Raw genomic sequence first — 25,329 nt, forward strand, 5'->3', positions numbered from 1 at the left:
TAAACAATTCCTTTTTCTGGAGACAGAATGGTAAATACATAGGTGATGGAAAACTTAGAAACTTCTGGAACAGGCAGAGAAAGTACACTTTCATTTCCAAAATGGAAGGAAGTGAGAGAGAGAAGAAGGGAGGGAAAGAGGGAGGGAAGGAGGGAGGGAGAGAGGAAGGAAGGAAGGAAGGAAGGAAGGAAGGAAGGAAGGAAGGAAGGAAGGAAGGGAGGGAGGGAATACACTGAAGTTTACTCACAGCAAATATGGTGCACAATTTCTGCTGTGTAAAGTTATCTACAGATCCCTAGGAAACATACACATTTTATGAGCTCGGTCACAAAAAGCCTTTGAGAGATCTTTAAGAGCAGTAAGTGCTAATAGGCTTTTTAATCTATACCTTCCACTTTTTGTCAAATTGAGTTGTGACTGTGACAGAGTGCTTATACTTTGTGTGCATGACTACAGTGTCACCATGGAGCCAGCTGCAGTTTAACAGGCAAAGTTAAAATCTCAGCCATAACAAAATGTACCTAGTTGAGATATAGCTCAGAAAAATGGACTAAATGTTGTTAGGTGTGCAAAATTATTTATGACTTATATCACCTCTTTACTAAGACCAGCTAATTAGTCCTCACAGGAGCACCCTTATGGGGAAGATTATATTAGTAAAAGTCATATTTTGACATATTGAAACACAAACGGGTAAGTGATGTGATCTGTCCAAGACTAAACAGTGAGAAGGGGCCACCAGTGGTATTAAAACTCAGTTCCTGGTTCCCATTCCTGTGCTTTGACTGTGCTGTTTTTCTTCCAAATTGTTTCATACAGGTTTTCAAAAGATACCTAGTGATTAACCAGTATCACATGCTTTCCTGACACCCTCCCCCCAAAACAAAGAAAAATGCTTAACAACCTCCAGACAAGTAGAAACTTTCTGTTTCTAAAGGAGGTTCAGTACCAAGAGTTATTTCCTAAAAGTAGACATAGCCTTTTTTATATTTACAGAAAAATACAACTGCCTTGAATAAACAAACCAGTGAAACAACGTGGAAAGAGTGAGCACAATGATTATAAGAACCAAACAAGAAGGAAGAAACTCCATGTAAAATGAAGAGTCTCTTCCTCAAAGTTGGTCTAATTCTTGTAAAAAGGTTTAGACTGACAGGTTTGGAAACTGAAGGGATAGCCACAGGTTAGTGATGGCATAAGCAACTGCACAACACACATCTTGTCATCACACCATTACAGCCATATCCTGTGCTGGACACGTGAGATGTTCAGTTGTTACACTTATTGTAGTCTGCATCGCTGATGAGATCATCCAGAAATGCTACTTTCTGTCAGTAAAACCAAACTGCTACCACATAGCCTTTTTAAGGATTTTTCAGATAACTTCATATGATACAAATTGCACCACAGGAACAATTCTGATAAATACAGATTCTCATAGAGATGCATGGAGGTAGGAAGGAGTGAAATGCCATTCAATTCAACGTAAGTGTATGTGCCCTTCTAAAACAAAGACTGTTCTGACATTAGTATCACTAGCACTGAAGAAACCACTTTATTTGCCTAGAAATAACAGTGTAATATTCTGTCCACAAGACAGAGATGATATCTCCTACATGGCTTAAGTAAAATCTGAATGAAGTTTAGGATGTCATAAAAGTAGGAGTGCAGAGCTTCTAACAGTTTTTGGAGGTTTGTCCCTGCTTCTTTACTTTTTAGAATGTCCTATTTCTTTTTGTGTAATAAATAGATTTTTTTTTCTATGTAATTCATCTGATGAATTTATCCACTGATGATGTTTCAGTTTCCAGACAAGTTTACCAAAACCATTTGACCTCTAACAGAAAGAGGGTGAAATGAGAATGCAGAACAGTGATTTATTCAGTGAGGAATTATTTATATACCTCAAATGTGTTTTTCATTAAAAATTATATTTATTTATACCATACATACTACAAAACAGTGGGGTTTCTTTTGTAGATATCACTCAACTTTTGTTGTTTTGTTTTTTTAGAATTTCCATCTTGCTTTTTCCTAATACCTTGGGAGGAGAGACAGGAGTGGAGTACAGATAACACTACAAAGGTCCATGTGTTTTAGAAGAATGCACCTTTACTGTTCTAATTTCCCTTTCTCACAAACACACTGAGCTTGCACAACATAAAACAAAGCAAAGCAGATCTCTCCACTTAATTTAACAAGGCAAAGTAGTTGTGAGGAAAAATAAAAAAGATGAAAGAAAAAAAAGTCAATGAAACTGCTTAGCTTTTTGCTATAAAGTTTCTTTTTGTTAAACCAGAAGGTAAATTTTCCTTAAAGTTTCTGTGGGTTCCACAAATGTTTTCAGGGCTTTATCAGTGTACAGAATCAAAAAATGATCAGAGGTTTGTAATCCATAGGAACGTAGTGAGAATTCATTCAGAAAAAATTTTCTTTTATTTTCTACAACTGGAAATACTGATTTATTAATTATCGATTCCTACTTTTGGAAACAAAGATACTGAAATGCATAAAGAGTACTAAAAAAGAGGAAAACTATGTTAAGAATTTCCTCTAGAAAACCTAACAGGAGTTAAGTACTCAAGTGGACATAAAGGCAACAATCAAAATGCACAGCAAATCAAAACAACAGCAAGCTGAAACAATGGAGCATTTCTGACTCTTGGCTAAGAAGAATAATGTTCTAGGTCAGTAAATACAGAAAAGGAACACATTCTCACTGAAGGAATATTTTATTGTACGCTGAAATATCCCTTGGGTTTTCATTTGTTTGTTTGTTTGTTTTTCTTTTGTTTTTGTAAAGAAAAGGGTCTACAACACACACTCTAATGGTTTTGGCTGTAGACTGAACTTAAGTAAATACCATCACTCTGTCAGTATGTTGTGGTAACTCAGGCTGCCAGTGTGGTTTACCAGCTCAAGCAACATGTGTAAACACCGGAAACAAAAAAGATTCAGAGGACAGCCTCTCCTTCTCTCTGCTTTTCTCAACTGCTCGCTCCTTCTCCCTCTCCTGTTCATGCTCGCTCTCTTGCTCACTATCTTTCTTGGACTTTTGTTATGTTCTGACAAACCACATGGGTGAAACATAAAAAATTAACATAACTAGAGATCCTTTTTTTTTTTTCTGGCCTCTAATTTTATCCAAAAGGAAAGTTACCCAATAAAAAGTCCAGCATATGTTTTCAGAGCCTCTAAGTGCTTCTGTCATTAATTTCTTTTGATTGCTTCTACAAAACATGCCTTAATCATACTACAGCACTTTCAATTGCAAAAAAAGACAACTTTATAGAACAACATAGTTAACATTATTTCCCTGTTCCTTTTTTTTTTAAACACCACAAAAAATCCAGGCCATAGTAAGAAGCACACAAAATTATATTCATCTTTGTTCTGTGACAAGTAGTATCAGCATTTATATCCCCAAATATTATGCATGTTTGACCAAAAAAAAAGTTTCCACTGATTCACATGACACAATTTGTTTTTTTTTTTCTTTCATGTAATGTAGTATATAAGGAATAAGGTTGCACTATTGTTTCTAGTAATAATTGGCACTTGAAAAAAGCACCAAGAATTCTGTATTTCACTTTACCCCTTTTACCTCCCCAGTATTTTTTTCTGTAGTCCAAAAACTACAACTGTGGTTATGGTGAATAACTACATTTTCTTTTTTTTCCAAAATGTGTGCAAAGTTGGCACTTTTGTATTAACACTAAACACTAATACTCTTTGTTTGGCATTCATGCCCTCATACTGACCAGACCACTTTTATCTAAGTGTATTTTTTTAAAGACACTTACTGAAAATATGGCAATAGTTTAAGAAAAAAAAGCATGGATATTATTACACATCCCCTTGTAGTGTACGAAAAAGTGCATGACTGGATTTATGTAATAGTACAAGACAAAAAAACTGTATCAGATCAGGTACTGTAAAGCATGCCAGCACCTCTGTATTACTTATATCTAGCAGGTAGTTAAAACAAGACTGTGGTTCTTTTAAAAATGTGCATTAAAGCTAACATAAATGAGTAGAACTAGCCAGCAAACTATTTTTCCTGCTTATCTAACAGCTGAATGTAACTGTAAAAATTAAGCAAAAAAATAAGAGTTAAACCACCATCAATACAATTGTTTTACATCATAGGCCTGTCAAGGCTCAATATATATATACAAGTGTAACAGCCATGCTTAGTAGAACGTTATCCCCAACGCTTAGAAGACACAAAGACAACTAAGTAGATTTTTTTTTATCTTTTTGTTTGTTTGCAATTTTTTTGTTGTTGTTTTTTGTTCTTTTTTTTTCAGGCAAAAGTCATGGGTAGAACAAATTGTCTCTTTGGAGATGACCAAGAACATTCTAACAGAACTAGGGACAAATGCAAGTTTTCTGTGGGTTTGAATTTTGATTTTGTTTGCTTTTTTCATGAAGGGTCTCTCCCCTCAAATTAAAGATCCCACCTTTTTGTTTCTATCCCAAAAAAAAGGAAAAAAAATAAACCAACAACCAACAAAGGGGAAAAAAGCACCTGGTGTTTCTTTCTTTTGTTAAAAAAAGAAAAGAAAAAGATTATATATATATGTATATTTTTTATATATATATATATATATATATATATATATAAAGGGAGACTGTATATGGCAGTTCAGATGTGGTGGGCCCTCTCTGAGAGCTGGCATTATGCTGTGTCCATCCTTGAACTAATCTACTGAAGTGAAGGGAATGTTTTTATGTAGATTGGGGTTCTGACTGTGACGGTTTCGGCTACGGACAGAGGAGAACATCATGTTGCACCCAGGGACTTTGCATTTGTGCATCTCTCGCAAGTGCACTGTTTTATAGTGCACTCTGAGGGTTCCTTTGTTGCTGTACATTTTGTGGCAAATGTTACACATTATCCCACCGTTGCTCACTGAAACACTGTTGAACATGAGGGATCCTGGGACATCGGTGCCCATACCTACAGCTAAGGCAGGGGCATCTGCTTTGTGGGCAGATTCCCCGCTGTCACTTGCCCCATCAACGTCGTCCAGGAGAATGCCCTCATCGCTTCCTGCATCAGATTCTCTTGAGGAATGGATACTGCTGCTGGACTGGATGCTGGAGGTGGTGCTCAGGTCTAGGACCATATAGTCTTCCGATATGCCCCTGCCATACCCATTCATATGGGAATCCTCAGTACCAGCAGGTGAGGAGGTGTCTTCCCTTATGTCGAGCCCCATCTGATGCTGGGCACCATATATCTTCACCAAAAATTCATCGCGGAGGTCCTTACTAAGAGAAGGCTGTGAGGTGTCCAGGCCCGTATCATCCAGTTCTTTGGTCAACAGTTTACGGTGCAGGTTTATGTTAGCACTGTGTCTGGGAAAGGAAGAGGGAAGGGAGAAAAGGAAAAACGTACAGTATTTTTGATTAAACATACAGTCATCAAGCACCAAGTCCAAATTTTGATTTTTCAAAAATTTATCATAAAAATATACCCTATCCGTCATTCTTGGAAAATTCAGTCTTGTTATAAATGAACAAATTGCAACATAAAACCAAAACAAAACAAGCAAATTATCCCCATATTGTTTTTCTTTTCAGCTACTGCTCCTCAACATTAGTCCCCAGCAGCAGCTATAGCCCTTTTATTTGATGTTTACAAAATAATAAATTGCACTAGCAGAAAATGCAAAATGCTCTTCTTGGTTCCTGAATCCCTCCTGGCCTTCCTAAAAGTCTTGCTTCAAGAGAAAATATTATTAAGATATGGAATATCTGTGTGTGTTTGTATCTATGTCTGTCTCTAGATCCATATCCTTATATTTTTATACATACATATAAGTATATTTTTTTATATATATGTACTCACATAACTGTGTAAGTGAAATATAGCAGGAGAAAAAAAACCGTAACTGAATGATACATAGTCAGAGGTCCTGATTCTGATAATTTAATTGTGGTATAAAGGGATTCAGAATCAGGCCAAACCAAGATGGAAAACACTTGAAGTGTTTAGGAGAACAAGTCTCTGAAATCTACATCTACGTTTCTGAAAATCTTAGCCAAAGTCACTGGTTCCATCCCTCTGTGAGGGCACTGCCGCTCTTCCCCATACTCTTCCCAGTACTGTGCCTGATGCAGTGTTGACTGACCCAAGCAGTGTGATTTCCAGTAAAAAAACTCTACTAAAGGCAAGGAGAATTTTGCCCCAAATCAATCAAAACACTTAAGCATGGGCTTTCGTTTAGGTATGTGCTGAAGTCACTGTGAGTGCTCAAGAGACACTGGAAAAGCTGTCACTGATGTCAGTGGTCCTTGGACCAGATCCCAAGAGCTGCAAGTAAAAATATTCTCAAGTATTTTACAGGATCTGGGCCTTTATTTTCAAGAAATGAAGCTCTACGTTTTCAAGCAATGTAAGCCTTTGGGTTAGTAACTGTGTAAAACAGCCTATTATTTTAAATACTGCATTCTACTCTCCACTTTTGACGTTGGCTTTATTCATTCATTGCAGTAGAACCTCACTGATTTGCAGTAGTGTCAGGAAACCCTCTTTGAAAAACTGCATTTTCTGAATTAACAATCCAACCAACAAACATGACAGACATCAAAGACCTCTGACCACAGAACATGCTCATTTTGTCAAAGTGCTTGATAATAAGAAATCAGTATAAAGTTTTCAGTATTAGAAAACTTTAGGGTTCAGTATTCAGAATGTGCACCACTGCTGAGGAAAAGACAAATATTTGTTCAGTTTCTTTGGAGGGTGACTGGATTTTCAAGTCAGTAAAAAAAGAATTAGCGAAGTTCTACTGCGTAACATTCTTTGCAAGCTAAGGACCCAAACCCGCAATTTACAACATGCAGACTCACCAGTCTGTCTGCCCATTATAAATTGCAGATCAGAGCCCAAATGTAGGAGGGAAAAGAAAGAAGGGAGGGGAGGGGAAGAGAGAGAGAGAAAGAGAGTTTTAACATAGGAATACTTTAATTTGAAAAAAAAAAAAGGCACTAGGTATAAAATTGGCATGGGAAGACATAACAATGATCAAATATTTTACAGACATTCAGGTCCTACAGCAACAAAAAAAGGGAGAAGGGGAACAACAGCTATTAGCAATATTTCCTTATTGGAAGCTTTTGTTTTAAGAAGCCCTTTGAAACATACCTCTCAACCTGCTGAGGTCCCAAACATGGTACAGCAATACAATGCAGATAAATAAGCAAAATGCAAATGTAGGAAGATTAAATTGAATGTGGAGTTAATTTCTGTAATTTTCTGTCACTTACTTTGTGATTCATTCATCTATTGCACATAACTTATGGGAATAAATAAAGAAAACAGCAATAGAAGCGATCCATCCCACTCACCTGCAAATGCAGGTAACTTCTCTAACATAAAAGTGATACTGAGCTGCAGTTTAATTGAATCGTGTCTGCTTAGGATGCAATTATTCCAGTAACTGGGGGTCTAGAACAGAAAATTTCTCTTCTAATGAGAGACAGTTGAGAGGTATGGGCAAGGGCAGAAAAAAGTGGAGAGTATTTCTTGCTTTTCTCCCACACGGGAAATACTCCTTTCACACAAGCAAGTATAGCACCATTGCTTTTTTGAGGTGCAGAAGTGTAATTATGCATATCCCCACACTGCACTTAGGAAGGCTGAGCTTACCTTGTGATAAGATCAGCTTTCTAATCTTTTGCTAAATTGAGATCACAAAAGAGAGAGAGAGAGAAGAGAGGAGAAAAGAGAAAGAAAGGGGGAGGGGGAGGAGAGAGAGAGAGAACAAATTCACATTCCAATCCAGACATATCCGGGTTTTTTTCTTTAAAAAAAAAAAGAGAAAAGAAAATAATATCTGAAACCAATAAAATACAGACTTTAAAAGAAGTCTTGACTGTGAAACTTTTTTTTGTCAGCTGTAATCTCACTTATACTGTTGTCCTGATGGATACTGACTCAGCCACACAATATGAAAAACATAAAGCAAATTAATCAAAGCATATTCACAGCATCCCCATTATCATCCACAAATGAGTTCTGAACAGATGAATGCAGTGTGCACATATATGAATGATAAACAGTACTCCTGACAGTCCCCTGCCTTCCTGGTGTCAGATGGCATAAAACTCCACATGAAGTTGCTCAGTGCAGTACAGGAAACGCTTACTGTGAAGGCCTGTCCGCACTGACCAATGTTATTATATGACCATAAAAGCACATTTGTGCTTATCATCATAATGCTAACTGTGAACTACTCATAAAGTGCTCATGCGTTTACTTCTTACGATTTCTCTCCCTCCCCTCCTCGCTCCCCTGGTACGGGAATTTGCTGCAGTGTAGAAACTAGTCAGGATAACTGTAACTGTTGTTTCCACACATTTGCACTTACTGTTTCCTTGGTTTGCTGCTGAGAAAAGCAGCAGCCAGGCATGCAGTGAAAATAACTTCAACATTCACTGAATGAAGAGATAAGAATAAATTACCACATTTAAGAGGGGTCGCTGAGCCCCAGAGGGACAGAGGCCATTCTGAGAAAGACCAGTGTAAGGATGCAAACCCTGCTGATGTTCTGATAAGAAGAGATGCCTCCCTTATTCAATTCTCACTTACAGCAGTGGCAATCAGTAATCTAGTTAAAGTATGTACCAGCCCATAATATCTGTCAGGCAAACGATGTGCAGAAATGTGCGCACCAGTTCTGGCACTCTGCTCAGTAGTGTCCCTTTTCCGCTGTCAGCAGTACTGTTGGATTCTCCTAATATAATTACATTGACTTTTATTCAATTAAGTGCCATTCCTAGCCTTAAAAAAGCTACTTTATCAATTGATTCAGGTGTAATGCAATAATAAAGATGAACTCATGGCAGTGCATTAGCTCTGCTGTTCATAACTTTTGAACATAGGTTCATTCATAGCAGTCGATTTCCATTATGCAACCACAGTTCAAGAGAATTGATTCTTTTACATTCATTTCTTAATCTATTTCACTTGTGTTTAATACTCTCCCTAAATATCGTATGTAAAAACGTTCTGGTAGGGATGAGAGGAATGAACTGTGAGAAAAAGTTCATTTATTTGGACACTGAAGTTTTGAAATCTTGTGATGAAACCAAAGTCACAGAGGCTAAAACCTTGTCAGAATTAAGACTACTGTGTGCTGAAGGTACTAGCAACGCACATTTCCAGTAGCTGAACGATCGTTGGGATAGGCGGAAAGGAAAAGTGTCTTTTCATAGACACACCAGTCTAGAGTGCTGGGAGTCTAACCCTGCATCCCTTTCCTGTCTGCTACACAACTAAACGTAGCATTGTACCCTGAGGTGAAGACTGAGAAACTCGTGCAGGGTGCTGCTTGAACAGTGCCCTGCACAAAGAAGGCATTTCTCAGGGCTGACAGCAGCATTCCCAAGCTTTCTTTGGGAAAAGATGACAGTGGAGTTCTGTGTAGGAGCAACATACCCATGTATGTAAGGACAGCTACAAATAATGGATCCATAAGCAAAAAAAAATGGAATTAAGAAAGAGTGTGGATAAAGACAGACTAGAAAGAGAAGCAGTACAGACCAGGAAATTTAAAAAGGGAGATGTTCTGGGAAAAGGCAAGCACTGGCAATTGCCAAATAGAATGGGGTTGAGTTTAGGGGCAGAAATGAAGCATGATCTGCTATGAAGCTATGAAGGCTTTTATTCAGCTGGAAAGGCAGAAGAGTATGTGGCTGACAACCTGTACTCTGACCTAATAGCTGCAAATAGCAGTCAGAGAGACAGGAGAAGAAAAAAGTAGCATTACAAATATTGGCCAAGCCCATACTATCTTTTGTCTTGATAAATTAAACTTAACTATTTCATTGCTCCTCTCATCCATTGCTGATCTTCCTTGCTTTTTTCGTTGGAAAATGTACTCATTCAGCCATCTTAAATTGCTCCAGTAGTTCCCAGACACCTTTCTCCGTACCACATTGAAGTATTCCACCCTAATCCAACTCTTTCTCCCCTGCTTTGTCACTCCCAAATCCTAGCAAGTCCTCTACCAGCCCTCACCCAATGCTAGCCACCTTGTAATCTGTTCATCTCCTCCTTCCTATGGCATCTGCAGTTTCTTGCTTCAGCTTTTCTGTTCCCTGATGTGATTTACAATGCTGCTACCCCTTCCTCCTTAGAGTCCTGCTCCCAGATACGTGTAAACAACGTTTCCTGGGTAAGCTGAGGCACAGCTTGGGCAGAATGATTTATGCCAGTGCATGAATACTGCCATCAAACAGGAGGAAAATCATGAAGCAAGATATACCAAAACCAGATCAGCTTCAGCTTGCCATGGCTCCATTATTCCTCAGAGCTGAGCTAGCTCATTTAAGGCTATATCTGGTGTCCTTTGCATTGCAGTTGCTGCTGTATCTGCAGGGTAAAAAACTTTAAGAACCTAAATGAACAGCAGAGGTATACATATGTATAGAAAGCATAAAATATTTGACCTAATAAAATCCTTTGAATGACTCTGGACTTCTTAAGACTGCTTATTTGTACATCAGCTACCAAAACGACATTTGATCCTGGCAATGGAAATGTTGCATCAAGACAACTGGTGAATGAAGTTTTTCAGGCAGAAATACGAGGTCAAAAGAGCTTAACTAAAGGCATATCTCAATCAGCCCCAGTTACCAGATCTATCCCATCCTAGGCAACAAGGGATGGTTGAAGAGTGTTAGTTTTGAGAATTTTAAATACTATGTGTGCCAAAGAATGTCCAAACATCTGTTTAGCTCTGTACTACATGTCATATACCCTGAAAAATGAGGAGAGTATTTTTACAAGATGTTTTGAGATGTAGCTTGCTGTAGCAAGGAAGTTTTAGCAAATTCTGGTTTATTTTAGGAGGATTGCCTGATTTTTCCACATAATGAAATTCTTCTTCCAAGTTACTATTATGAATTAGACATACGGTGGGCAAAAGTATGTGGAAAGTCCTCACCAGACTGAATTCAGCCTTCTGAATTCAATTATTTTAAGAATGCATCAGTGCTGCAGTAAGGATGATAATGGTAATGATGACACACATGAAATCTGTGGTTGTGGTGAAGCGGCAAGGGTATCTCACCACCCAATTCACCACCGCCCTTTGAGACAGGAGTTTCGGTAGCAGCATAATGCAGAGTGTTACAGCAACTACAGCATCTCTCTGACTGTGGGCATGATCCCACTGGTAGTAGTGTTTTCCTTCTCTTGTGAAATTCATGGAAGTATTCTTCCATAATTAGAATTCATTGTCAGTTCCACCCCACCTACTACTAGCAAGATCCTCTAGTGAGAGATGCACTATGCATCAACGGAAGAAAGGGGATTATAAGCCTAGGAAATATGGTCAATTGAACGTACATGCCATTTACACAGCTCATAAATCCAGACTGGGTTCTCTTCATCAGTTTCTTTCTACACTCATCAGTGAATCTGATTTTGTTAACTTACTATCCATTTGTTGGAAAGAAAAACGTAATGGCCGCTTTATTTTAGTTTATTTTTATTCAGTCAGTCTTTTTTTTTCTTTTTGAAGTGAGTGAGGAGGAATTTATCAGAGAGTAGAATTTGTCCTGGCATAGAAATTGGCATGAATTCTATGCATGACTCAAGCCCAACTTTGGATGCAGCCATGGCTGCAGTCCTATCTACACGAGGACGAACCTCATCTCTGATGTACACAGCAGAGTTAGGGAATTTGGATGATAAAGAGTGCTCTATTTATTTAAATTCAAGTATTACACAGAGCACAAAACCAACTGCATGAAAAATTGGGTTGAATGTGTGGTTCACAGTTCAGGGCAGGTTGTTCAAAATGAAACATAAAGCATTATTTTCTTAATTTTTAAGCAAGAGAAAAACATGATTACACTTAAATACTAAAAGGATGAGAGAAAAAAGAGAGTGAGAATGAAACAGCAGCATAATTGTTAGGGCAGTCAGTTAGCGACTAAGAAAACCCATTTTCCAGACCCTGATGAAGTCAGCCAGAAAGGCCAAGCCAGCCAACGTCCCAGTTAAATGTCCTAGGTATTGGCCCCTTGCTCCTCCTTGGCTGACTGTAAGCGACAAAGTTCCCTGATGAAAATCTCACTCAAACTTCAAAGTGTACTCTATTGTTCATTAAAATTCTGAACTGAATAATTTCAACATTTCCAGTTGTATCCTGCCACATCCTTTCTTCCTATATCTCCAAATAAAACAATATCCCCATCACTTCAAATGTTCTGAAAATGAATTTCTGGCAAATACATGATTTGCCAAAGTAATACCACCCACCCCTATCATTCTAACATTTCAAAGAAATCAATCACAGACAGCAGGGGGCCTTCAGTCTTTGGGCAGCTCTGCTTTAAGATACAACAAGTGATCCCAGCATTAAGTAATATGATAAAATTATATTTGGACACTTAATGCATTAAAAGTCAACATTAAATTATTTTCTATTAAATTCTGTTCTTTCCAAGTAATAGTAGATTTATTTTTTTTAAAGAAGACAGAAGCTAATATTGGGTAACGAAACCTGAAACCACACCATCTTCAGCAGTTTGAAGAAGGTTCTGTTACAAAATCAAAGACCAGGACACATTTGTCTGGTGGTTTATGTACAGATTGGCAAACCTCTTATTAAAGTTGGATATGGAAGTAACTGCTTAGATTGTACAGGCCTCATACAAACTATCCTCCTGCTATACCTAGTTTAAAACTAAGTTTTGTCAATCTGGTTTAAAATATCATAAACAATGGAACTTTCATTATTCCTCTCGTGAGAATTTTTCCACACCTATCTTCAGCTCAGTATTCAGCCTACTTTTTTACCTATAATGAAATGTTAAAGCAAAGTTCTCTTTGTTTCTTTTTACCTCAAAGGCTGTCAATTAAGATTTATGGTTTTGTTTAAAAATTTCACATGATTCTCATCGCTAACACAATTTGCTAATATGGCAAAGTATTGTGGTCTTACCTCAATTTCATGTTCCTTTCCTGCTTATTTAAGCCTGAAACTCATAGAAAGGCTCAGAATATGTGAACATAACAGAAAGTAAACCCAGAATTTTGTGCTTTCTCAGAATCTCTGCAGACTGAAAGCGCTGAGTTTCATGCAGCTAAAATCAAAGAACCAGAAAGTAAGACTCTGGCTAAATATAACAGTGTACATATTTATGAGAAAAGATATGGCCTTAATTCTGATATTTCTTCAAGAAGGAAGCAACAATCATTTACCCCATTTACTTAAGAGAATCAACAATAAAACAGTTCCTGGAATTTAATTAGTAATAGAAACTGTTAAAGAAATTATTTTCTCAGTTACTGTTCTAATTTTGCCATTCTCTCAGTAGTCTTTGATACAGGTTGGTTTTTTTTTTTTCAATTAGAAAGAAAAAAAATCCATAAATCTAAGCAAAGATAATAAGGGTCTGAAATCCTGATCTGACCTAAATTATAAAATTCACATTTATCTGAACAGGGCCAAGGTTTCAGTCTGTGAGCTAGTGCTTCCATGTATTTGATCATGATTAGTTTGCTCTCAATATAAGGGAAAAAGTAAGGATAGGGGCTCGACTTTAGAACAATGAATGAAGGCAAAATACTATACTACCCAATGAAATCATGGCATTTCTACATGAACAGTTTGGGCAATAACATCAGTTCTTGAGTCTTTAAATTGCATAGAATCTGAAAAATATTAACCTTTCATAGGAAGAAAATCCAAAAGGTAAAATACAGTTCAGCACCTATTAAAAAAAGTAAAAAAAAAGTGCTTATTAAATGCAGGAAATAAAGGACAAGCAAGTTCTTGCAAATTAAAGATGTGGAGCCCAGTCATTTCAATCCCTTTCAATATGAAACAAATCACTCACACTGGTCACGAAGACAGCTCCCTCTACACTCAAATTATTCACTTGAAGATAAGCTCCCATCAAACTCTTTAGGGGTTTAACTAATTTACTGCACAGATACGGCACGTCTGTTGTAATAACAGGTAGGATGTATTGGGGTCAACCATTTATCAGAATTAGACTTCTTTTTTCAATTCGCAGTGAATTATGCTGCCTACACTGCTCCTCTTTCTCAGAGCTTCCCATCCCCTTACGGCCCCTAATGTGGCAGGCAAACAAAATTGACAGTCTCATCTTGTCAACAAGGGGTGATTCTCCTGAGAAGTCATTTAACTTTGCAGAGGAAGCAATGTATTAATGTGCCTGTCCCAGGAATGTTAATCATCTTCAAGCTCCCTCTAACTTTGACATGAACGAAATCACCAAATTTGTTTACTAAATGAATCGTAATATGCTAATAAGAGAGCATGACATATATGGTAAAGCCAAACAGATGGTTTGTTTACTCCACTTTGCAACTTTATAAATGTTGTAACTCTGAAGATGTTAGTGAGAATTATTGGTTTGTTGGCAGTGGCAAACATGCCTTTTGCATACTTAACCCACAGTTAGAGTCAAAAAACAATCTGTCATTGCCATGGAATGCATAGAAAATGTTAATGCCGAGATGGCGTTTGGGGAGGCAGTATAGCCGACTGTGTGAGCAAATACTCAGGTTAAATGTGGAACTGATATCTGATGGCAATGTTTGCTACCAAATAATTTTTAATGTAAAATCTGACAGGTACAGGATTCTTGAGAGGCCCAATAATTCAGTACATACCTGTTGAGGTGTTTAGTGAGACGGTCCTTACGGTGTGAACAGAATTACACTTTCACAACAGCTGTGTGTGCTCAGAAGCATCGAAGTCATGTTGCACTCTTAATATATTACTATTGTTGTCCATTAAAGATCAAAAGATATTACAAACAAAAAGCACAACCACTGGCGTACTTGCCAAAGTTACTCAGAAATGATCAAAATTGTGTTGCAACACTTCAACCTCTCACTTTACTAGCTGCCTGGAAGCAAAACAGACTCATTACAAAATAGCCAGCGCTCTTGTCTAATATCCGGCCTGGTTGAGAAAGTTTAGAATAAAAAGATTTATCTGACGGAGTTTTTCCTAAGTGAACTAACTCAGTGTAGCAATGTTACATGCACAAGAAGGTCATCATATGTATGACAAAGTCCTTTGATAGAAATTACAGGTGCTCAGCACCATTGACAATCATTCCAACTGCCATAAGCTGTTTCTACAATCTACACATGCTCTACAGAAAAGTTTATCCCCACACAGGCAATTCACACAAGGCCCCGCACATCAGTCACGCATTAGGTCCTCATCTCCTGTGTGTTGAAGTATTTTGCTAGTCCTTCATACAGGGTGTATTTCCCCTTAAGAAGTACTGAGGCAACATCCAGGTAGAATCTGCTGCCAGACTGCATGAATTAACATTTCTGTTCAAACCTAGATCGTCTAAATATTTCATGATCCAAGTTTTGTAATCAGAAGTTTTCATCCTTCATTTTATTTTGCTGTTACAACAGCCATGTAAAATGTGATAATTTTGCAAGATTTTATGTAAACAGTACTTTCCGTTCAGCATCCCACTTAAGAATTTTACTGTGTTTCAAGTTTATCTGTGACTGAGACAAAACTCAGTCAGAACAGGTAGTTTCCCCCAGTTCCGCTTTGAAACCAATTCTTTTCTCCCAGATACTGATGCATAGCAACACATTATGTCATGATTTGCTTAGAAGGTTCATAGACTCTTTACTGATTACATTATAAGTTCAAATTAATAATAAACTCTCAGATCTAGGGGTAGGTCTGTACAATTTCAGGTTCCACAACGAATATGTAAACCATTTCTGTTGGTCAAAACACAACGGCAATTCTCATTCCCTCTGCTTTGTTTGTCTAAAAATGCTGGTTTTATTTACATAATACCAGAGCAAATATAAAATCAAACACAATGTGGCACTTCAACAGGGTTCCTCCATTAGTAATTTTACATTACTAAATAAGTACCCCTTTCAGGTCAACTGATAGCTGATTATCCTATAACCTCCCTTCACTGACACCCCAACTCCTCAGTAATTTCAATCCTCCAAGATTCTTCCATACATACTATTATCAGCAGTTATTAAATTCTCAACTTTTTACCCATCCACAAGAGACTGTGCAAAGATATCTAAGGGAAGTATGAGTTCAGCTTGCTGTCCAAGGATTATTTTGGAAGAAACATTAGCGGCCGTCCCAGCCTGGCGCTTATATCTCATTTGAAACATCTACTCATTCCTGGCCAACAAAGAAAATTTCAATAAAGTACTTTTACTGGTTTAACAGCAGCGAGCTCCTGGGATTGTCAAAGTGCTCAGCCTTTTCCGAGGAGAGGAGGAATCAGCAGCTCAAATATAATTAACCTTCCATTCTCAATGCAAACTGCCACACACAGGAGCTCTGCAGTCTATTAGTGAAGTTATAACGGCCAACAGGCAGAGGCAAAATTGGTCAAAAAGTTGACTGCTGCTGTCATATTTTTAGAATTATGATTAATGACACTAATAATGTGGATGATTACTGATATGTGTATCTCCTGCAGTTTATCATATTGCACTGGCTGCCTACGTCCACAATAAACATGATCCTATCATTTACCTCTTTATTGAAGGCAATCCTTCTCTTGAAGGAGCACATTCTAATTACTTTGTAATGTTTTATGTCTTAAACATTTTGCAGCTCTGGACCTTGCCAACTGCTTCATGTCTACCATTGATTAATTACAGAATGTTTAATCAAAATTTAGAACCTAATGCAGTCATTTATGAGTGTGCTGCAGTGCCAAGATAGTTAGGCTGCCGTTCCAAGCTTGGAGAATGCTGGGTTCAAAATTAAATCCCAGAAATGTGGAAGATGCCAAAGATTTTACCTTGAGTGATTTGAGTTTAAAATCTTACTTTGGTTGATGAATGACAGGCACCCACCCAAAATGAGAGGCCTTTCTTGTGAAAAAGAAAGACCTCTTGCGTGTTCCTATTACATTTTTCTTCTTCTTTAAATGTCTTCATTTTTCCCTCTACGCCATTGTTGCTGCAGTTGCTTCTCAGCTCCTTTATAAGCCTTCCCTGCTGCTAGAGCTCTTGCAAACACCAGTCAAGAGAGTGTAGTTTTGAAGTGGTTAAACAAGTGAAAAATAATTTGCAGGGACAAATACATAAGTTTTTTTTTAATGTGGATTTTTATGGTACTGTCATACAACCATTCACCGTTGAAGTTAAGTGTTTTTTTAATACCATTACTGAACTGCTGAAATGGATGCTAATATAGCTTGGAGTGCTAATGTCAAATCCTGGTAATAAAAAAGACAGACTGCTGAATGAAATAATTTCAAGTAAAAAATAGAACAAAAGTGCTCTCACTCTCGCTCTCCACTTTTATTGAATTGGGACTGACTGAGCCAATTGCTTTAGAAGTCTGTAAAACACAATTACTAGTGAGCTGACTGACCCAGCAGTGCCCCTTCTGTGACAGAAAAGACTAAAAAGGCTGCAGAATTAGTGCTCTCTCCTATCTGGCTATCAGACCTGAGAGACGTTCAGGGCAGGATCTGTTATCCTTCCTGCAAGGGCCTGCCTCCTCCCCTCATGAAATCTTGATTCTCAGATTTGCATAATATATCATCTGCATGCATCTTCTTCTTGAAACAGGGGCTCAATTGCCTTTTCTGAGTGGGAATCTAAGTTTTCTTTCTATCCACTGTATTTTTAGATCTCTATCTACCAACATAGCTACATATAGGTCTTTCTTTCAGTACACACATCCACAGACACATACACATATATACATGTTTGGGCTATTTTTATTTCCACATTTTGTACGTTAAACAGAAAAGTACAATGTAAGATGCATGGCCAGCAAAATTAACTATGTTCCATTTGTATTTTCAGTTGTAGGTGGCTGAAGTGCAATTGCTTTTTTATTTTGGCATAACATAGAAAAGGGGGGAGAGAGAGAGAAGGAGAGAGAGGGAGGAAGAGGGAGAGAAAGGGAAAAAATATATTGCCCTGGAAGCGGGCAACACTTGTCCCTAGTTAATAAAATAAGCAATAAAGTTTGTAAAGCACCAGAATCAAAATCAGTAACATTGGAAATAACAACTTATAAAACTTATAATTTACAGCTTATGTTTCAGGCTCACATAGTTTGACACAGATGTACAGCTTAGGGCTTTTTTTTTCCCTTTCTGTTCCAAAAAAAAGCAAAATCAAAATGACAGCAAAAAATATCTCCTTATTACAGTCCCATCCTTTCTTTCTTTCCCTCTGCTCTCCCCCGTACAAAACGAACCACTTTACATTTACACACAATGCCAACAAAATCCTGCAATCCTTTCTTTTTTATGACAGTGTACATTTTTGGCAAATCTAAAACTCTTTCATTTCTCTTCCAGGTCCATTTATATGAAGTTTGCAGGTGCCTCATGGCAAAAATGTTAAATTATTTCTTAGACAGATCTTTTTAAGTAATGCTTTATAGGGCAAGCTTAAATGAGAAATAAGCTCTTAATTTAAAAAAAAAAAAAAAGAAAAACTTGCTTACCACAAGGCAAACTACTCATTTAAAAGATGTTGCTGCAAAGTAGGAAGCACTACTAAAAAGCCTTAGATTTCCTTTAGAAGTGGTGGGCTCAAACCTCTTGTCAGGAAATATCCAGTGTTTGCCATTAAAAGGTCAACATGTGAAGAGCTATAAGTGGTATTGCATCAGTGGTATTCCTGTGTTACCTCAGGTACCGACAGATCATCCGAGGTGTCTCTAGTATCTCTGGGAACGTTTTACATGTACCTGCTGCATGTGAATGCGTGGTTTCACGCACTGAAAGCTAAGGCCTCTTTGGAATTAAACCTTGCAAGAGGGGTCAAGGACAACAGAAAGGGCTTCTTCAAATACATTGCAGGTAAAACCAACACTAGAGGTAATGCAGGCCCACTGATGAATGAGGTGGGGGCCCTGAAGACAGAGGATAAAAAGAAGGCAGAGTTACTGAATGCCTTCTTTGCCTCTGTCTATACTGCTGGAGGCTGTCCTGAGGAGCCCCGGACCCCTGAGGCCCCAGAAGAAGTCAGGATAGAGGAAGAATCTGCCTTGGTAGATGAGGGCTGGGTCAAGGACCAATTAAGCAACCTGGACGTCCATAAATCCATGGGCCCTGATGGGATGCACCCGCGGGTGCTGAGGGAGCTGGCGGAAGTCATTGCTAGGCCACTCTCCATCATCTTTGCTAAGTCGTGGGCAACGGGAGAGGTGCCTGAGGACTGGAGGAAAGCGAATGTCACTCCAGTCTTCAAAAAGGGCAAGAAGGAGGACCCGGGTAACCACAGACCGGTCAACCTCACCTCCATCCCCGGAAAGGTGATGGAACAACTTGTCCTCGGTGCTGTCTCTAGGCACATCAAGGATAGGGGGATCATTAGGGGCACTCAGCATGGCTTCACCAAGGGGAAGTCATGCTTAACCAACTTAATAGCCTTTTATGAGGACATAACCCGGTGGATAGATGATGGTAAAGCTGTGGATGTGGTCTATCTCGATTTCAGTAAGGCGTTTGACACGGTCTCCCACAGCATCCTCGCAGCTAAACTGAGGGAGTGTGGTCTGGACGATCGGGTAGTGAGGTGGATTGTGAAGTGGCTGAAGGAAAGAAGCCAGAGAGTGGTGGTCAATGGGACAGAGTCCAGTTGGAGGTCTGTGTCTAGCGGAGTCCCTTAAGGGTCGGTACTGGGACAAGTACTATTCAATATATTCATTAATGACTTGGATGAGGGAATAGAGTGCACTGTCAGCAAGTTCGCTGATGACACCAAACTGGGAGGAGTGGCTGACACAACGGAAGGCTGCGCAGCCATTCAGAGAGACCTGGACAGGCTGGAGAGTTGGGCGGGGAGAAATTTAATGAAATATAACAAGGGCAAGTGTAGAGTCCTGCATCTGGGCAAGAACAACCCCATGTACCAGTACAAGTTGGGGACAGACTTGTTGGAGAGCAGCGTAGGGGAAAGGGATCTGGGGGTCCTAGTGGACAGCAGGATGACCATGAGCCAGCAATGTGCCCTTGTGGCCAAGAAGGCCAATGGCATCCTGGGGTGTATTAGAAGGGGTGTGGTTAGCAGGTCAAGAGAGGTTCTCCTCCCCCTCTACTCTGCCCTGGTGAGGCCGCATCTGGAATATTGTGTCCAGTTCTGGGCCCCTCAGTTCAAGAAGGACACGGAACTGCTAGAGAGTCCAGCGCAGAGCCACAAAGATGATTAAGGGGGTGGAACATCTCCCTTATGAGGAGAGGCTGAGGGAGCTGGGTCTCTTTAGCTTAGAGAAGAGGAGACTGAGGGGTGACCTCATTAATGTTTATAAATATGTAAAGGGCAAGTGTCATGAGGATGGAGCCAGGCTCTTCTCAGTGACATCCCTTGACAGGACAAGGGGCAATGGGTGCAAGCTGGAACACAGGAGGTTCCACATAAATATGAGGAAAAACTTCTTTACGGTGGGGGTAACCGAACACTGGAACAGGCTGCCCAGAGAGGTTGTGGAGTCTCCTTCTCTGGAGACGTTCAAGGCCCGCCTGGATGCATTCCTGTGTGATATGGTCTAGGTAATCCTGCTCCGGCAGGGGGATTGGACTAGATGATCTTTTGAGGTCCCTTCCAATCTCTAACATTCTGTGATTCTGTGATTCTGTGATTCTGTTTCTACCATAGTACGTACAGCATAATATCATGAATACTGGTACATGATGTGTGGCACAGCTGGCCATCTTTCCTGAAGACACGCGAAGGACAGAAGACTGTGAGTACTGCAGGTCAGGATTAAGGGGTAGTAAAAAGCCACACACAGTCTCTTGCAGTGCCTATACAGTACATAGTCTCTCCTTGACACTGTCGAGTATTTAATTCTAACTGATAACTCTGCATCTCTTCCTTCCAGATCGCCCTTAGAGAAGTAGTCAGCAGTCTGGTTATCTTTCCCGTTAACTGTTTCTAACTGCACAGTGTACTCCTGCAATTACGAGAGAGCAGGCTCTACTCTATGAGTTTGCTATTACTCCTGTCGCATTTGCTAACCACTAGCAACTTGTATAACCATGAAAAACTGTCCCAGATTTATAGAGGTTGGATTTTGGGTTTTCTTTTCCCTAGGGCCCATAAATTGCAAAATATTTTTGAGTAACATCTTTTTACTAAGACATATTCCACTGTAAAACACTCCTGTCTCACCTGTTTGTTGCAAACCCATGTTGCAAACTTCATGCCACTGTCTCAGATATCGATGGCTACAGCAAAAGATTCTCTGTACTTCTTAACCAACCTATCTGGGTCAAACAGCCAAGACCTATCTTGTCAAAAAGTAACAGAATAGGAACCCAAACGAGCTTTGTTTTACTATACTGATTGCCTGCTACATGATTCTACCTCAAAAAATAGCTTGTGACCTCACAAACGCTAGGAATGACGGTATCTTTGGGATGAGGCCAACTGTGGACAATGCCTACCTCTGTCTAGATATACTGATAGGATGGGCACACATCCTCCAAAACAGTGTTGTAGGTATTTGCAGTCATCTACACTTGCTAATTTTTTCCCCTTCTGGGTTTTTTTTCCTAGGTCTTTTCTAGGACTTGCCTCACCAATTTTCTTACTTTCAGGTAAACTTAACTTTAATTCGGATATGTCCCAGCACAGTCACTCAGTTCATGTTCTAATGAATGAAATGGCTCAAGTGTAGGGGGAGGAGCATCATCATCATTAAGGGGAGAAGAAAATGGCCTCATCTACAAGTAAGTTTTGGTTAGGCCATAAGTTCTGATGTAAAGTTTGCCTCTTCATGTGACAGTTTCTCTTTTCAGACAGAAAGCACAGCTGACAAATGAATGTATCATGTACGTATATATGAGACAGCATTTACCTGTCTACTTAGTATCTCCCTCCTTCATCGAGAGCTGTAACTCCAAAGGGCAGTAAACATACAGCTATCCCTGCCACAGATGTGTCTCCCTCCCCCTTTCATTATTTCTCCCCAGACTCCTCCACCTGAGAGTACAATATCTCTCAGGCTGCAGTGTCTTGTTCCATTTTCACGAATTCAAGCTTTTGGGAATAATGCCCTGGTGCTATCTTGTATCTGTAAAACACAGCTTCCTCCACTGTAGCAGAAATCTCGTAGTCTTTTGCTGTTAAGTTTAAAAGAACAGCTAGAGCCTTTCTCTGCAGGAGCTAACATAGGTAGATGTTTTGTTTACCGCACTTCCAAAAGACTCTAGGGAAGATGGGACGTCTCTGTATATGGGGAACAGCTTTACATTTACTCAGATAAGTGGAAAATACTCAATTTTCTCCCACCCTTTGAAGAAGAGTTTTGGTTCTTCCAGTTATTTCCTAGGAACCTAGGGGCAACCAGGATATTATGAATAAGCATTCATGTTCCAGGTCCTGTCTTCCCAAGTAACCTCTTTCACCGAACATAAAACACACAGAACCTGTGCAGAAAACTTGGACAAAACAAATTAAACATTCACACTATTTGTCACAACACATACCAGGGGAAAATATTGCTCAATGGATGTTTTGCTTTTGGCTAGTATTTTCAATGCTTTACTTATGCTTACCACCTATCTTAACCCTGGTGTAGCAGTTTATTTAAATAAACTTTTCAGGTCACTGAAAAGTCCTTGACTTATTTTGCAAGTTTGCACAAAAATGAGACTTCTTGCACTGCACAAGAAACTGTACTCTCACTCTCAAAGTGATACAATTTTGTCTACCTAAAGAGAACAAGGTAATGGAAGGTAGCAGGTAATTTTAAAATACAACCACCACCTCCAACTCAAACCCAAAACAAATGGGTATGTGTAGTTGGAAAACACCTCCCTCCACGCCGGAGATGATCCTGCAATCTTTACTCACATAAGTACCCTCTTTAGGGCTTGTTTTAATTTATTTCTTTTCTTTTAAATAAAAAAAATCTTATGAATAAATTAGTTCTATGCATTCTAGTTTTAATTCTGCTTCTCTTGTTCACATTGGTGAGTATGCAATATGACAGGCAGTCTGTATTCAGCATGACTACTCAAGGAAGAGGTTAGCTCCGTGTTAGGGGTGGCACAAAATGTTTCTTTATGATCCAGGTTCTCTTGGGTAAGGAAGAGTTATGCGAACATTAGCAATGACACACATCTTAGTGACTCTGCGAGAGAAAACCTAATGGTTCATACAATTGTATTGGATATGCAGCTAGTCTCTTCATGAACTGCATCATGTCCAGAAACAGTAGTATAGGTATAAATATGTTTGTTTCTTAAAACATGTACAAACCAGCTCTTTTGTCTCTTGACAAATGGTTCATCAAACACCTAATGTCTTAAAACCTGATTTCCTTGTGCTTTTTGGAGGAAATTCAAGCTGTATATGATAGCTAATTATATTAGGGGAAACACAGAAATAGTTATCATGGACCAGTGAGAAATATCTTATTTCTTGGAGCTATCTGTTCCTGGAATTGAGTGATTTATAGAAAATAATTCTCTAAAAAGTTATCTGTAGAAGATTCCAAGCATAGTAGGATGATGAAAAAATGGGTGCTGTTGTGTCAAGGAGGTGATAACAGGAGGCAGGTAGCAGCTTTCTCACATCTTCACCTCCCTTGATAATGTATGCAGTGGCTCATCATAGGTAACCGATGTTAATTTATTCAAGCACACCTGTACAGGGCTGGAAGTCAGGTAACCAGACAAAAAGTATGTCTCTGCTTTTTCAATACAGCTACCCAGAGGCCTATATCTGCACAAATTTAGTTCTGGATACATCGGCAGGTTTTAATAAACCACCTACAGATGTCTTGCTCCATACAAATCAAGGAGTTTACATGTTTAAATCTGGACTGATTTAACTAGCAATCAAGTGGCATGATCACACTTGGCACCAATAGTTGCCTTATATTTATTTATAAGTCACCCTGAGAAGACATTATTTTGTTTTTAAATTTATTCATGGGGCTCAATCACTTTTCCCATCTTGTGGAACACACACACATACACACACACATGCTCACTTTGTGAGAAAACTTAAAGACAAACCTGAGCAATTAATAGTCCTACTTTAGTAGCAGAAAGACAAAGTGAAAAGTTCTTGCTTTGTTCCTCTGAAAAGGTACACTAAGAATTAATTTATTTTGCATAAATTGAGAGAAAGGAAAATGTGGTAACATATTGTTACTAATGCTGTGTCCCAGCTTAAGAAACACAGCTTTTAACAGTGCCAGTACTGAGGTGAAACTGGGATTTAGCATGCACTAAGGCTGACAGAGAAAATGGCTATATTTTTCCTTAAGATCTGACAGTAACTTCTCAACAAGACTTACTGAAGGCAGAAGGTCCACCCGTCTCCTGTTTCATCAGTGGTTTTGACCACAAAGTTCTTGGTTGTTAAACGTGAGAGGCAGAAATGAAGCCAACTGCTCTTAAACTTCACCTTCCAGACTTCACCACTGCATGTGTTCTCCAATACAGACTCTTAGATGAAACTTTGTCATTGCTGTCCTTTTTTTTGACAGGAAATAACTATTCCTTCCTCCCATCGCATGTCTCAGCCACAGCTCAGGATCATTAGCTGAGCAGCTGTACCTCAGTGCTGGCTTCGAGGACCAAGCACACCTATTTCTTTGTAAGGCTAAGTCAGTGTCTGCTGGGGCGGGACACACAGATGAGGCTGGGAAGGGGAATCTAACCAACTAGGGCCACAGGCCCTTTCTCCTTACTCACAGGACAGACCTCCTCTGAGTCCAGAAAGAATTCACTTTACAAGGACAATTCTTTCCATTCAAGTGCACGGTTCTCACAGGAATTTCTTTCCTTCTCTCTCTTTTCCATACAAAAAATTATTTGGAAAAGATGTTCAAAAGGAGGCTTATGATACTGCTTCTGACCGCTGACATAATTTTTAATATAGTCTCTTTTCCTATTTACTCTCCATTGCCTTCTTGCAACAAGAAGCCTGAACACCTTGCCTTTAGAAGAAAGGACATCTGAAATAAATACAGGAAAAGAAATGGATGAACAGCTAATTCAAGGAGTGGCTGGTGAAGAATGGAAGAAAAAGAGGTTTTCACAAGTGTAGTGCTTTCAGGAAAAGAAAGAAAGAAAGACTTCTCTGTTTGGGGAAAAGATCAAAGATATAGGTATGTATAAGGTTGATTTGATGAGTGATGTTACTTGTAGATCAGAAGAGGATGAAAAAAGGCACTTTTTTAAAAATCTAGGCTCAGTGGCGCTTGACTATTCAAAAGCAATACTGTCTAATTTTCAGAAGGGAAAACAGAATTACTGGGTCATTGACAGTAAAGGCTGGGACTCTGCTTTGCTTTTCTCTGCCCTGTGGAGAATAAACAT

General features: G+C 39.0%; 1 protein-coding gene across 1 annotated transcript in view; it reads right to left on the minus strand.

Moving 5' to 3' along the window:
* Positions 1-4,703: 4,703 nt before the first annotated feature.
* The window catches only part of BNC2 (basonuclin zinc finger protein 2), a 239,293-nt gene continuing 218,667 nt past the window's right edge, over positions 4,704-25,329 (minus strand). The window contains exon 6 of the mRNA XM_068423510.1: positions 4,704-5,364. Within this exon, the coding sequence (XP_068279611.1) occupies positions 4,704-5,364 (661 nt within the window). The remainder of the gene's footprint in view (positions 5,365-25,329) is intronic.

The sequence above is a fragment of the Nyctibius grandis genome, chromosome Z, assembly GCF_013368605.1.
Source record: "Nyctibius grandis isolate bNycGra1 chromosome Z, bNycGra1.pri, whole genome shotgun sequence".
NCBI classification, from domain to species: Eukaryota; Metazoa; Chordata; class Aves; order Nyctibiiformes; family Nyctibiidae; genus Nyctibius; species Nyctibius grandis.